The sequence below is a fragment of the Phymastichus coffea genome, unplaced genomic scaffold (genome assembly GCF_024137745.1).
Source record: "Phymastichus coffea isolate CEN01 unplaced genomic scaffold, Cenicafe_Pcof_1.1 PCOF00016, whole genome shotgun sequence".
NCBI lineage: Eukaryota > Metazoa > Arthropoda > Insecta > Hymenoptera > Eulophidae > Phymastichus > Phymastichus coffea.
The window spans coordinates 928,072-941,965 of record NW_026706827.1 but is presented as its reverse complement, the minus strand read 5'-3'; the positions used below and the strand labels follow the sequence as shown (position 1 = coordinate 941,965).

Sequence of the window (13,894 nt, the reverse complement as noted above, 5' to 3'; positions counted from 1 at the left end):
AAATAGTTTGAGTCTGAGTGATTCCTACGGTACCCTTCAACTAACTTTGAGCATGACCTCCAAGGTCAAAGGTAAAGTCATAAGAATATGGCTTCGACGAAATTAAGCATTTTTTGTCTAAAATATTTTTATGCTAAACATTACCATTACCTGATCATTCGGATAAAAAAATTAAGAAAAAAATGAGGTTGGTCCCAACGTGACCTTGGGGGTATTGAATTAGTATCAGATCCTAACTATTTCACCTTATCTTTAAAAAAAACAACGCTAACCTTCAAATAACTTTGAAGGTCACGCTCAAGGTCACATTCAAGGTCATCAATGGATTTTTCGTAAAAAGTTACTTCAAGAATGATCTTGATCATTTTGAAAATGTACTTTTTCGACACTCCGTGCGCAAAGTGCGCCTTTCCCGCACGCTCGGCAGAAAACGTGCGTTGAAAATTACACTTTCCACACGTCGTATCAAAAAATACGGTACGGCACATTTTCGGGAAAGAGTTTCTCATATTTTAACAAAAATTATAGTAAGTTTCAAATGTACGCAACAAGACTCAGAGCTCGTCTTATTTGTTACGGTAACTTTTAATATTAATATCGCCAAACTTGAATTACTTGACATAAAAATATGAGTTAGGTTTAACATGTGCGCAGATGTACAAATAAGTTTCGCTGAACATTACAGTCATGGAACGCAAAAAAATTAAATCTATACTTAGAGATTGCTGTACAAAGTTACGTTGGCCAAGATAATTGCGAGCGACCTTCGAGAACAGCTGTGCTTCTCAAACTCTGTAGAAAACGTTCGTAAGGATTAGGTAGTAAATGAGAAGAAGATAAAATCTTTCATCAACAGTGCAATGTAAGCTTGTCTGCTCTTAACAAGGATTAAACGCTGACTATTATACGCAATTATTACTGCAAATAATTTTTTTTTTATTTTGTTTTTATTTTGTTTAATGTCACTCTATTTATGCTCCATCAGAGCTAATCAGCGAAGGAGGCTTTCAATGTGTTTGAGAACAAAGCACATAAACTTTTTTTCAGTGGTGCTTGTATCAATCAGCAGGGACTGGGAATCGAACCCAGGCCTACGGGGTGCGAGTACGTCGCCATACTGACCGAGCTATTGTAGGCCTCTACTGCAAATAATTTTTCTATTTTAAGTAGATTCATATAACTTGGTTTTTCTCAGTCTAGTAAGGGTTGTTTTTAATTGATTGATTTAATTGATTGATTGATTGATTGATTGATTGATTGATTTTCATTTGCTTTTGATTGATGCATGAAAGTTCTACACGTTGTACACGTTTTTACAAGGTTTTTTTTAAAGAAATTAAATTGTTATTTAGCAAAACGATTTTGATCAAGTAAAATAAAGTTCTTATAGGAATTAATTACTAAAACCCATGTCCAAGTCATTACATAGAACGGATTTTTCTGAAGGGATTATGACTCAACACTAATAGCATGTTTATAGCACCAACTTTTGCAAATATTTTTATCGAAAAAACGTAACATTAACTTGAAAAGATAACAATATATGGTTCGTAAGAGAAACTTAAAAATATAAAGTTGTATTTTCCTCCTCACGTTTTGAGTATAAACTAAAGTTCAACAATTTTCCTAATTTAATAAACCTTTAAAAACAAATCATAAGTGTAGAATAACGCGTGCAAAGATACGAAAATAATGTTTTTGAAAAACGGCACACTCGGTATTCCAAAAATTACGATGTTATACAAATGTTAACTTTATGGGGCCTAAAATTCTACTCCTCTCAAGTATTTTATGATTGAAAAAACAGTTATGACTTCACACGTACACACACTCACACGTTTGTATTAGAATAGTTATTACACTGTAATTATAAAAACTCTAAAAATTCACTGATATTCCCCATATCGTTCCCTTAAGTATAAACGAAACTACCTATTTATTCTAATAGAAATAAATTCATAGATTCAAACAATATTGCGCTAAACTATTGTCGGAGAAAATGCACTCTCTCTTGAGAGTCATAAAAAACACATCATTCAAAAATACACTCTAGAAAGTTTTCTGAGGAGTTTTTAAACAAATAAAAATTAAGAGTCATGCAAATTCCGATCATAATAGACACATGATGAAGGATATGAAAAACATCAGAGGATGACGAATAGCCTGTAGCTCATCTCAACTTGCAAAATAATTTCAGATAGTTCATCAATTATGTATTAAAAGTCTCTGGAAAGAAATACCATTGGAAAACCAACTGTCTTGCAATAAAAAAGACGCGTATGCGAAAATGAGTGTTATAGTAAAAGAAATGATAATATTATTATTATGTCGTAACTTTTATTGGAGTATCAACGACGTTACGATCAATCATACTTTACATTCATTGTGCTTTATAAAGCGAAAAATATATTCCTTGCGTAGTTATAGTGTCGCAAAAGCCGACATAGAATTTTATAAAATTATTAGATTTTAACGTAGAATCACAAACCACTGTTTGAATATTTGATAACGTTCACAATGATTCAGTTTGCATCGTGTATTTTCTTAACTGGTACTAGACTATTAATCATCTACCTTTATTATACAAGAAATTTTAATTTGTTAAATTAATTTGATTTCAGTTCAAGTATTCGCTTTTGTTGAAGCTATTCCACTAATGGGTGACCGTGTTGTCGTAGCGGAGCCTAATGAATTCCCTTTCGTTGTATCATTTAGAGAGAAATCTATGTCTGGCCTTTTTCAACACTTTTGTACCGGATCACTTATTACGCGGAAACACGTCATATCAGCTGCAGAATGTTTTGAAGGCAAAATATTATCTGAAATCAGGGTTGTCGTTGCCGGAAAAAATTGGGCAAGCCAAGGTTATCTTTATGATATTTATTCATGGTTGACGTATAACTCCTGGGCTCAAAATAATGGAATACCTCTAACGTATCTAGTGAACGATGTGATAATCGTCAAGGTAAAAAATTTCAACATGCCTTGTGGAAAGTACGAGTTTGTCGCAAGCTCGGCGAACAGCGTGCGCTCCAATTGGCTCTTTCCACACGGTGTTTTGATACGATACCTATATACCATATAACATCTGCGGAGAAGTAGATTCTCGACTCGTCTGGCTTTCCATCATCACTTTGATCGAGCGTAAAACTAACGGGAGACGAGAATCTATTTGCCCGAACTAGTCAAGTAATGTAGTATGACAACTAAGATATAGTGGAATATAAACATTGAAGAATATGCTTTCTAGTTATTATCGACAATCAGTGAAAAAACTACGATGCCTGTCTCCCTCTCGCATTTGGTTGACCAACAGCTATATCGAACGAAGGCATTGATAGTTGGCTGGAATGTCACAAGTACTTTACCAGCCTCGTCTATCTTACTCAAGGGCGAAGTAACAGTTTTAAGTCCTGAGCAGAGGAATCATCAATTTAAATTGGTGACGAATGAAAAAGTTACAATCAACAACAATTATCTGGCTACGTTCGCCGAGTCATATATACTCATAAACAGTGTACGTAGGAACAAATTTTATTTTACACCTAGTAAATGATGATTTTCACTAAAAACATCTGCACTCTAGGGTGATGTCGGTGGACCGCTTTTGGATAAAAAAAATCACCTTATTGGAATCACAGTTGGTATATGTCCGAATAGAGCATGGGGTAATTTCTCTGACGAGTTTTTAAATAATTATAAATTTAATGTTCATTCAAGTTTCAATTACTATAGAGAGTTCATTCGTAATGTAACATGGAGTACCCCTTAACAATCATGTACTATTTGAATTTTTCTTATCAATGCCTTAAAACTTTAATTCAAATAATATATTGCAAACAAACTGGATAAATATATAAATAGGTGACTACTAGGAGGTGGATTTTATTGCAACTTTTATACTTCACTTTTTTTCTGGTTCATAATGACTTTCCTTAGACGTTTTTATAATTATTCCTTTCGTTTAACATTTTTGCTCGACAGATACATATACCAATTATAGAAAATTATTTTTTAAGTGATATATGTATGAACTTTGTTGTTACCACTATAATTAGTGTTATGCTATAACTTGGAATATCTATAATACAACTCTTCCTACTCAACATTTAACATTTATTCAGCGACCTTTCTTTATTGCTTTATTAACCCTTGGCCTGTATACTTGATTGTAGTAGCTCATATTTGTGCTTAGGAAAACGTCTCTTGAGTTTGTGCAGGTATCCTTTATGCCAAACTTTATTAAACGTCTAGACAACATAAAGGCATAAGACAGTGAAATACTGTTTATCTTCAATAGATTTTTTCGCAAAAATTAATATTTTATTTACTTCTTCAATTTTGAAATGACTGAACTTTAAACTGGATTGTCGGTCTAAGATACATTTTCTATTCAATATTATTGGATTGATTCTAGCTAGGATTAGCTTCTCATAAATATTTAAAAGTACTGGTAAAATACTAATGAAGTCACCGGATCGGTTTCTTTACCAGAGTGAAGTATTCAAAAAATTTCTTTACTTTCCATAGAGCCGCTAAATAGCATTTTTGATCATTTTCCCTCTAATATTATGTAGTCCCGGGGATTAGTTTTAATTAATATTATAAGTTATTTGTAATACTTTTTTTATTCCTTTAATTTAATTGATTTGATCAATGTGCCGTCTTGGACGTCAAACTCTTCTACTAAGGTTTCTTTTTTTTGTTCGGTAATTATTTTTTGGCGAGATTTGAATACTGTACATAAATGATTGGCGAATGTTGTACATTTTTCCTTGTTTGGCCTGGCTAATTTATCGCAAGGTTTTTTTGATAGGTGGTATAAATGAAGTTAATTTACGAGTATAAGCTTTGTTATATCTCTCGGTTGGTACATTGGTTCTCCAGTGGATATTGAAATGTAGTTATGTAAAGGGTAAGGTTGAGTAGAAAAAATTATGAAATGATTTTATTTTAATTACACCAAGTCGTTGAAATTATTGATGAACGCAATCAAATGATTAATACGCAGATATAATAAAACTTGTTATATTGGAGAAAAAAGCCGCAAATTATAGTAAATAATAATAGGAATTAACACTAAAATGCCGTGAAAATGAGAAAGTTAGATGCAACGCTGTAAACAAATTCGCAAGTTACAAAATATCACAAGTCTATGTTCATAAACGCGTGTAACCTTAATAGAGGAAGAACGACTTGCCTGTTTACTTGGTGATATTGAACTGTCAAGCGTTCAGATAAGATGAGCCCTCTCGACTATTCTCGCACGCCGTCACCGCTACCAAATTTTCCGGAGAGGTCCGAGGACTCTCATTAACGGTAAACCAATGTGTTTAAATTTAAATGTTTGATATGACGTCACCCATAAGAAATACATTATCCTCAATTTTAAATAATTCTAAACGTTTAAATTCAGTGACAATGTATTTCTTATTGGTGACATCACAATTACACACTTAAAACGTTTAAATTTAAACACATAGGATTTGTGGTAATTTAAAGTATTTTCGAAAAAGGAAAAAAATCTTGCTTATATTTAACGGAGTAATTTCCCGTATAAAATAATATTTTAGCTAAAGTGATTTATAACAATAGTATATTTACTACAGTGTCTCTATTTAGACATTATTTTACTGTAATCATAGTGAATTATAAAAGAAAATTTTTTGTTTATTAAATTTTGGTTTTATAAGATTTAGAATCGGCTTATCTTCTTCTTTCTGATAATATATTTTAGCAGCTTCGTATTTGAAAAAGTACTAAAAGATATTCATATTCCTTAACTACTTTCATATAATTACTCTCGATCCAATACTATCGTATTATTATATCGTTGGCAAAGTCTACATACGAATCTATGACATTCATCTACTTTTTATTCCAGTTTTCTCTTTTTAGAATGCTCGTTCAGTGGTATATCTTCTTCTTCGTCACTATTTAGGTCATTGTATTTCAAGCATCGTATATCACTTTTACGATTACATCGTTTACATTTTATTGGCATAGATCTAATTTTTGAAAAACAATATATGCAAATGTTTTCCATATTTCTCAATTCGCATACTTTCAATTTAACAATTTTTTGGCTTTGGTATTTACTGTCAGCGATATTGCAAGACCGGGAATTGAAATAATAATTAATATATTTTATTACTTTATTTTGAAATATGTCTAAAATTTCTGGTTGTCCTTCTATATGATTTTCTTTCATCCCCGAGCTTTGTTGATTTTCTTCGATACCTATCGAACCTTGAATTATAACATCATACGATGCTGCTGGCGTTGGTTCAATGCAGTCATCGATGGGGACGATTGCTCTTTCATCTATTAATTTTTTTCCCAAGTCATCTGGACTACGTATTCCTAATTTTGGCATTATCAGTTCAATCATGCTACTCGTATCAGCGCATTGACGTTCTTCAATTTCTACTTTTTCAATAGTTCTCTTTTTTTTTATCTGGATAACATGATTTTCTTTTCTTTTTCTTTTATTAATTGTAGATGTCAAAGTATTTGCTATACACTTATTTTTTATTTTTGTAGTTCCTTCCATCAGTCCATTGTTCGTTTGTTTACACACTGTTAAATTTATATTTTCATTCATTTCATTTGAAAATCCTTCTTCTATATTATTTTCTAATTTTTCAGGTAGTAGACGGCAAATTGTTGATACTTCTAAAGGACTTTTCTTTTCCTTCTTTTTTTTGCCTACTTTCACGTCCATGGCAGATTTTCTGTTCCACCTCTCAATAAGATTTGGATTAGCAAGAGCTTCTGGGTATTTCGGTTTTTAGCTAGATGATTTTGTTCCTTTGATGGGAACACCCATCTGTACCAAACCAGCTGTTACTTGTCGATCATTGTTAAGGATACGAACTACATCACCTATAGACGATCTAGTGTTTCCTTTCAAGAGTTTTTCTTTCATTATCATGTCGTCTTGCTGCACTCGAGCCATCTTTGCCGATTTTAATACTCTAGTAAAATAATATCATAAGCAATATTTTATCTTTACATAGCAATATTTTATCTTTTTCTGAGAGTAAAAACTTCTATTAACCCTTTTTTCTAACCAACAAATCATTAAAAAGTATGCAAGTCTATTTATTTTATTAAATCAAATTTTTTTTAAATAAATTATAATCTTTTTATTTTTGCTTATTTTTTATTTTATTTTTTGTTTTTTTATTGGATTTTCATATTTATTAAAATGATGAACTTAAGCACAATTTACCACCATTACTGCATCTACATATAAAACGTAAAAATACTTTAGTTCACTATATGATATATTGGTACTGAGGTTCATGTTGTATTTCCATATCAGCTGGCGTGATGGCACTTTGTCCAGATAAAATCTTTCATCAGCAGTGTAATGTAAGCTCGTCTGCTCTTAACAAGGATTAAACGCTGATTATTATACGTTGTGACGGTAAACGTCTTATTAGCGCTATCGCCTCAACCAAGCGGCTGCCTGCGAGGGCAGTACCTACTGGTTGGGGAAAACGGAATAAGGGAACTCGGTACGAGACGGGACGAAACGCGCGCGAATATAAATGAACCAGTCAGGGATTAGTAATCTAAGCAACTAGCCACAGGAGTGTCCAGCCGTTGCTGAGAAAAAGCAGTTTTTGCCGCAAAAAGTTTCCAAGTGCTGGAGTGAGCCAGTTGTACGAGAGGGGCATCGACTAAAGCCGTGTTTTTTGTCGTGCCTTTACTATTGTGTGTGAGTGTGCGTGGGAGTGCTGCGTTTCGCCATCGAGGGCGAAACCGCGAGCGAACTGCTTCCGACAAGGGACCGCAACGAACCTTCTCTTCTCTCGCTAATCATACGACCATTAATAAGGTAGCTGGCCAGCTTAATATCGCGACTTTTTGTATGACTGTGAATCATTAATCCCTCCCTGAAAGTGAATTATTAATCCCTCGTACTCTATGAAAATCGGTAGCGTGCATGCATAGACTCGCGAACAAAGAGCTACAGCCGCTCCGACACTGCATGTTATTGACGCTCTTCGTAAACATAAACACGCGGGACAAGTATATTGTAGTGAATAGGCAAATAAACTAACTCGCATGCGAATCAAATCATATTTTTACTGTTGTTATTTCTAACTAGTAGCAAGTTGGTTCACTGACTCCCGTCCCCTCCTGCTCTCCAACTATTAAATTTGAACATTTCGATATCACCGCGCGCATCTCGACACGCTTGCGCGCCGAACGAATAATCGGATTGAAACGGAGCAATCACTCCGTTACAACGCAAATATTACTGCAAATAATTTTTTTTTATTTTGTTTTTATTTTGTTTAACGTCGCTCTATTTATGCTCCATTAGAGTTAATCAGCGAAGGAGGCTTGCAATGTATTTGAGAACAAAGCACATGAAATTTTTTTCAGTGGTGCTCGTATCAATCAGCAGGGACTGGGAATCGAACCCAGGCCTACGGGGTGCGAGTCCGTCGCCATACTGACCGAGCGATTGTAGGCCTCTACTGCAAATAATTTTTCTACTTTCAGGAGATTCTAGTAGTCTAATATGAGTTGTTTTTAATTGATTGGTTTGACTGATTGATTGACTGATTGATTGATTTTCATTTGCTTTTGATAGATGCATGAAAGTTCTACACGTTGTACACGTTTTTACTAGGTTTTTAAAAGAAATGAAATTGTTATTTAGGAAAACGATTCTGACCATTACTGAGTAAAATAAAGTTCTTATAGGAATTATTTACTAAAACCTATGTCCAAGTCATTACATAGGATGGATTTTTCTGAAGGGATTATGACTCAACACTAATAGCATGTTTATAGCACCAACTTTTGCAAATATTTTTATCGAAAAAACGTAACATTAACTTGAAAAGATAACAATATATGGTTCGTAAGAGAAACTTAAAAATATAAAGTTGTATTTTCCTCCTCACGTTTTGAGTATAAACTAAAGTTCAACAATTTTCCTAATTTAATAAACCTTTAAAAACAAATCATAAGTGTAGAATAACGCGTGCAAAGATACGAAAATAATGTTTTTGAAAAACGGCACACTCGGTATTCCAAAAATTACGATGTTATACAAATGTTAACTTTATGGGGCCTAAAATTCTACTCCTCTCAAGTATTTTATGATTGAAAAAACAGTTATGACTTCACACGTACACACACTCACACGTTTGTATTAGAATAGTTATTACACTGTAATTATAAAAACTCTAAAAATTCACTGATATTCCCCATATCGTTCCCTTAAGTATAAACGAAACTACCTATTTATTCTAATAGAAATAAATTCATAGATTCAAACAATATTGCGCTAAACTATTGTCGGAGAAAATGCACTCTCTCTTGAGAGTCATAAAAAACACATCATTCAAAAATACACTCTAGAAAGTTTTCTGAGGAGTTTTTAAACAAATAAAAATTAAGAGTCATGCAAATTCCGATCATAATAGACACATGATGAAGGATATGAAAAACATCAGAGGATGACGAATAGCCTGTAGCTCATCTCAACTTGCAAAATAATTTCAGATAGTTCATCAATTATGTATTAAAAGTCTCTGGAAAGAAATACCATTGGAAAACCAACTGTCTTGCAATAAAAAAGACGCGTATGCGAAAATGAGTGTTATAGTAAAAGAAATGATAATATTATTATTATGTCGTAACTTTTATTGGAGTATCAACGACGTTACGATCAATCATACTTTACATTCATTGTGCTTTATAAAGCGAAAAATATATTCCTTGCGTAGTTATAGTGTCGCAAAAGCCGACATAGAATTTTATAAAATTATTAGATTTTAACGTAGAATCACAAACCACTGTTTGAATATTTGATAACGTTCACAATGATTCAGTTTGCATCGTGTATTTTCTTAACTGGTACTAGACTATTAATCATCTACCTTTATTATACAAGAAATTTTAATTTGTTAAATTAATTTGATTTCAGTTCAAGTATTCGCTTTTGTTGAAGCTATTCCACTAATGGGTGACCGTGTTGTCGTAGCGGAGCCTAATGAATTCCCTTTCGTTGTATCATTTAGAGAGAAATCTATGTCTGGCCTTTTTCAACACTTTTGTACCGGATCACTTATTACGCGGAAACACGTCATATCAGCTGCAGAATGTTTTGAAGGCAAAATATTATCTGAAATCAGGGTTGTCGTTGCCGGAAAAAATTGGGCAAGCCAAGGTTATCTTTATGATATTTATTCATGGTTGACGTATAACTCCTGGGCTCAAAATAATGGAATACCTCTAACGTATCTAGTGAACGATGTGATAATCGTCAAGGTAAAAAATTTCAACATGCCTTGTGGAAAGTACGAGTTTGTCACAAGCTCGGCGAACAGCGTGCGCTCCAATTGGCTCTTTCCACACGGTGTTTTGATACGATACCTATATACCATATAACATCTGCGGAGAAGTAGATTCTCGACTCGTCTGGCTTTCCATCATCACTTTGATCGAGCGTAAAACTAACGGGAGACGAGAATCTATTTGCCCGAACTAGTCAAGTAATGTAGTATGACAACTAAGATATAGTGGAATATAAACATTGAAGAATATGCTTTCTAGTTATTATCGACAATCAGTGAAAAAACTACGATGCCTGTCTCCCTCTCGCATTTGGTTGACCAACAGCTATATCGAACGAAGGCATTGATAGTTGGCTGGAATGTCACAAGTACTTTACCAGCCTCGTCTATCTTACTCAAGGGCGAAGTAACAGTTTTAAGTCCTGAGCAGAGGAAACATCAATTCAAATTGGTAACGAATGATAAAGTTACAATCAACAACAATTATCTAGCTACATTCGCCGAGTCATATATACTCATAAACAGTGTACGTAGGAACAAATTTTATTTTACACCTAGTAAATGATGATTTTCACTATAAACATCTGCACTCTAGGGTGATACCGGTGGACCGCTTTTGGATAAAAACAATCACCTTATCGGAATCACAGGTGATATATGTCCGAATAGAGCATGGGGTAATTTCTCTGACGAGTTTTTAAATAACTATAAATTTAATGTTCATTTAAGTGTCAATTACTATAGAGAGTTTATTCAAAATGTAACATGGTTTGCCGATTAACAATCATGTACTATTTGAATATTTCTTATCAATGCCTTAAAACTTTAATTTAAATAATATATTGCAAATAAACTAGATTGTAATAAATAGGTGACTGCTTGGAGGTGGATTTTATTGCAACTTTTATACTTCACTTTTTTTCTAGTTCATAATGACTTTTCTTAGACAATTTTATAATTATTACTTTCGTTCAACATTTTTGCTGGACAGATACATATACCAATTATAGAAAATTATTTTTTAAGTAATATATGTACGTACTTTGTTGTTACGACTATAATTAGTGTCATGCTATAATTTCGAATATCTATAATACTTATAGATATTATATTATATTATATTATATTACTTATATCTTCCCACTCAATATTTAACCTTTATTCAGCGACTTTTCTTTATTGCTTTATTAATCCTTGGCCTGTATACTTTACTGTAGTACGAGGGAGGGTGGGGTGGGGCAATAAGTCTTTACAAAAAGAAGGAAAAAAAAGTTTTGCTTATTTAATTGTTTTTTATTTTTCAACATAATCTCTTTGAAGGTCGATACGTTTTATTAAACGGCCTTCCAGTTTTTTTAAGCCAGCAGAAAAATATGATTTCTGAAAACCCTCAAAATAGGCATTTGTTTTGGCGATGACTTCTTCATTCGACGTGAATCGTTGTCCGGCAAGCCATTTTTTGAGGTTAAGAAATAAGAAAAAGTCACTGGAAGCAAAATCAGGCGAATATGGTGGATGGTCAATTAATTCGAACTTTACATCGTTAATTTTTGCCATCGAAACTACACACGTGTGAACTCGAGCCTTGTCTTGAAGAAAGAGGCATTTTTTTTTGTTCAAGTGAGGACGTTTTTCTCTGATTTTTTCTTTCAGTTCACCTAATAATGACGCATAATATTGTCCAGTGATCGTCTGGCCCTTTTTTAAGTAGTTGATGTAGATGATTCCATACGCATCCCAGAAAACCGTGGCCATAAACTTGCCAGGTGACTTTACTGTCTTTGTCTTCTTTGGGGCTGGTTCTCCTGCGGTAATCCATTGTTTGGACTGTTCTTTGGTTTCAGGAGTGTAGCGGTGTACCCATATTTCGTCTACAGTTACGAGTCGACGCCAAAAGTCTTCCGGTTTACGACGTATGCGTGCCAAAAGAGCCTCAGAGGTGACCACGCGGGTTCGTTTGTTTTCAACAGTGAGCAAACGCGGCACCCATCTTGTTGATATTTTTTTCATCCCCAATTTTTCATGCAAAATTGAAATGATTGTACCCTTTGATACCCCTGTGGCCTCAACTAATTCTCGCAATTTTAATCTTCTGTCACTTTGTTGTTGTACGGCCGCGTTTAAATTCATTTACCCAGTTATAAACATTCTTAAACACAGGGGCAGACTTGCCATGAATGACGTTCAACTCAACTGTGATTTCTTTTGGTATAAGGCCTTTCAAATGAAAATGTTTTATCACTGCTCGAAACTCTGTTTTTCCATTTTTCAAATAAACTAATAACTTTATGTTCAACCAACGCTCACAACAAAACGACTTATGAATCGAGCTGAAACTTTGTACGATATCTAGTTAGTAGTATTGCTTGCCAAAAACATCTATATATATATATTAGTATTTTTATTGACATAAACTTTTACAGTATAGAGCCACACCACTACCACAGTGGCGCCAGTGAGAGCGCGTTGAACTACATATTTCAAACATTACAGATTTTCAAGTACATAAAACATCTTAATATATCAGTTGTTCTGACGAGCTAAGCAACAATAAACTTTTCGCATATAATTAAATAACGCTTACATTTGAAATATATTTGGAGTATCCAAAAGTAACAAATAGTATAAAATTGTTTATTCGTTTGTTCCGATTATAATTAGCTTACATATTAAAGTTAGAGAGATCATACATATTAGGTGAAATGCAAAATATATATTATCTGATCGAGAAATTGAACTAGGAAATCGTTGATCATATATTTATTCCTATCTCTAGGATAAAATCTGATATGGAATCTATAATATCTACATTTAACTTTATGAGTAACGGTACCACCGACGTTGGTACGATTTTAGTGTATTTTTTAATTTTCTTAAGCATTTTAATTCTTTGATCATGAAGTAATTCACAACGTCAAAAAATATGTTCTATGTCTTGTTTTTCTTTGCCACAACGGCGCATATCAGATTTTACTATGTTGAATCTAAACGAGTAATAGTTAAGTGGCATGTGGCCACTTCTAATACGGTTGATTGTGGTTATTGATATTCTAGGTAGATGAGAGAATTTTGAAAACCATGGTTTATTCGATGCTAAATATTAATTGTTGAAATAAAATACTCTTTTGTTTAAGCTAGATAAAAGTAAACGATTAGTACTTCCTTGAACACATTCGGATTTAAATTTACTAATCAAATCTGTATAATATGGTAATTCAACGTCGAGAAGAGTGCCCTTTTCGGCGGCTGCTTTGGCTTCGGAATCCGCTGATTCATTACCTGGAATACCTTTATGAGAAGGTACCCATATTAACTTCACTTTTTTATGCAATTTTCTACATTCGAGAAGCTTAGTTCTAATTTGAAATATGAATGAAGATGAAGAGCCTGGATTATATTTATTGTCTATTGCTTTCAATGCACTTTGATTATCAGAAAAAATTCTAAAATTGTTATTATTTGTGTCGAAAATTATTTTATCTAAACAAATGGAGAGGGCCAGGGTTTCAGCGGAAAAAATTGAGGCTAATTCTGGAATTTTAAAAGAAAATTTGAATTGTAGTGACGAA

At 33.3% G+C, this 13,894-nt stretch overlaps 2 protein-coding genes across 4 annotated transcripts; both read left to right on the top strand.

The window, feature by feature from the left end:
* The first annotated feature begins 2,430 nt into the window (after positions 1-2,430).
* Positions 2,431-4,115, top strand: LOC131675158 (mite allergen Eur m 3-like). Of its 2 annotated transcripts, XM_058954024.1 has the most exons (5): positions 2,431-2,551; positions 2,622-2,864; positions 2,943-2,965; positions 3,251-3,517; positions 3,587-4,115. In XM_058954024.1, the coding sequence occupies exons 1-5, from the start codon at positions 2,518-2,520 to the stop codon at positions 3,770-3,772; spliced, it is 753 nt and encodes a 250-aa protein (XP_058810007.1). In that variant the 5' UTR covers positions 2,431-2,517; the 3' UTR covers positions 3,773-4,115. The 2 variants fall into 2 exon arrangements, with proteins under 2 accessions (XP_058810007.1, XP_058810006.1); XM_058954023.1 differs by having other exon boundaries at positions 2,622-2,965.
* A 5,649-nt stretch (positions 4,116-9,764) lies between these two features.
* LOC131675163 (uncharacterized) lies at positions 9,765-11,484 on the top strand. 2 transcript variants are annotated; one of them, XM_058954034.1, is made up of 5 exons: positions 9,765-9,885; positions 9,956-10,198; positions 10,277-10,299; positions 10,585-10,851; positions 10,921-11,484. In XM_058954034.1, the coding sequence occupies exons 1-5, from the start codon at positions 9,852-9,854 to the stop codon at positions 11,104-11,106; spliced, it is 753 nt and encodes a 250-aa protein (XP_058810017.1). In that variant the 5' UTR covers positions 9,765-9,851; the 3' UTR covers positions 11,107-11,484. The 2 variants fall into 2 exon arrangements, with proteins under 2 accessions (XP_058810017.1, XP_058810016.1); XM_058954033.1 differs by having other exon boundaries at positions 9,956-10,299; positions 10,921-11,477.
* Positions 11,485-13,894: the final 2,410 nt, after the last annotated feature.

Bases quoted from the DNA above. Each gene is read 5' to 3' on its own strand.
- LOC131675158 (XM_058954023.1), top strand. From the start codon at position 2,518: ATGATTCAGTTTGCATCGTGTATTTTCTTAACTG. The intron at 2,552-2,621 runs GTACTAGACTAT...ATTTGATTTCAG, and splicing joins ATCGTGTATTTTCTTAACTG to TTCAAGTATTCGCTTTTGTT. The intron at 2,966-3,250 runs GTAAAAAATTTC...TATGCTTTCTAG, and splicing joins ACGATGTGATAATCGTCAAG to TTATTATCGACAATCAGTGA.
- LOC131675163 (XM_058954033.1), top strand. From the start codon at position 9,852: ATGATTCAGTTTGCATCGTGTATTTTCTTAACTG. The intron at 10,300-10,584 runs GTAAAAAATTTC...TATGCTTTCTAG, and splicing joins ACGATGTGATAATCGTCAAG to TTATTATCGACAATCAGTGA. The intron at 10,852-10,920 runs GTACGTAGGAAC...TCTGCACTCTAG, and splicing joins CATATATACTCATAAACAGT to GGTGATACCGGTGGACCGCT.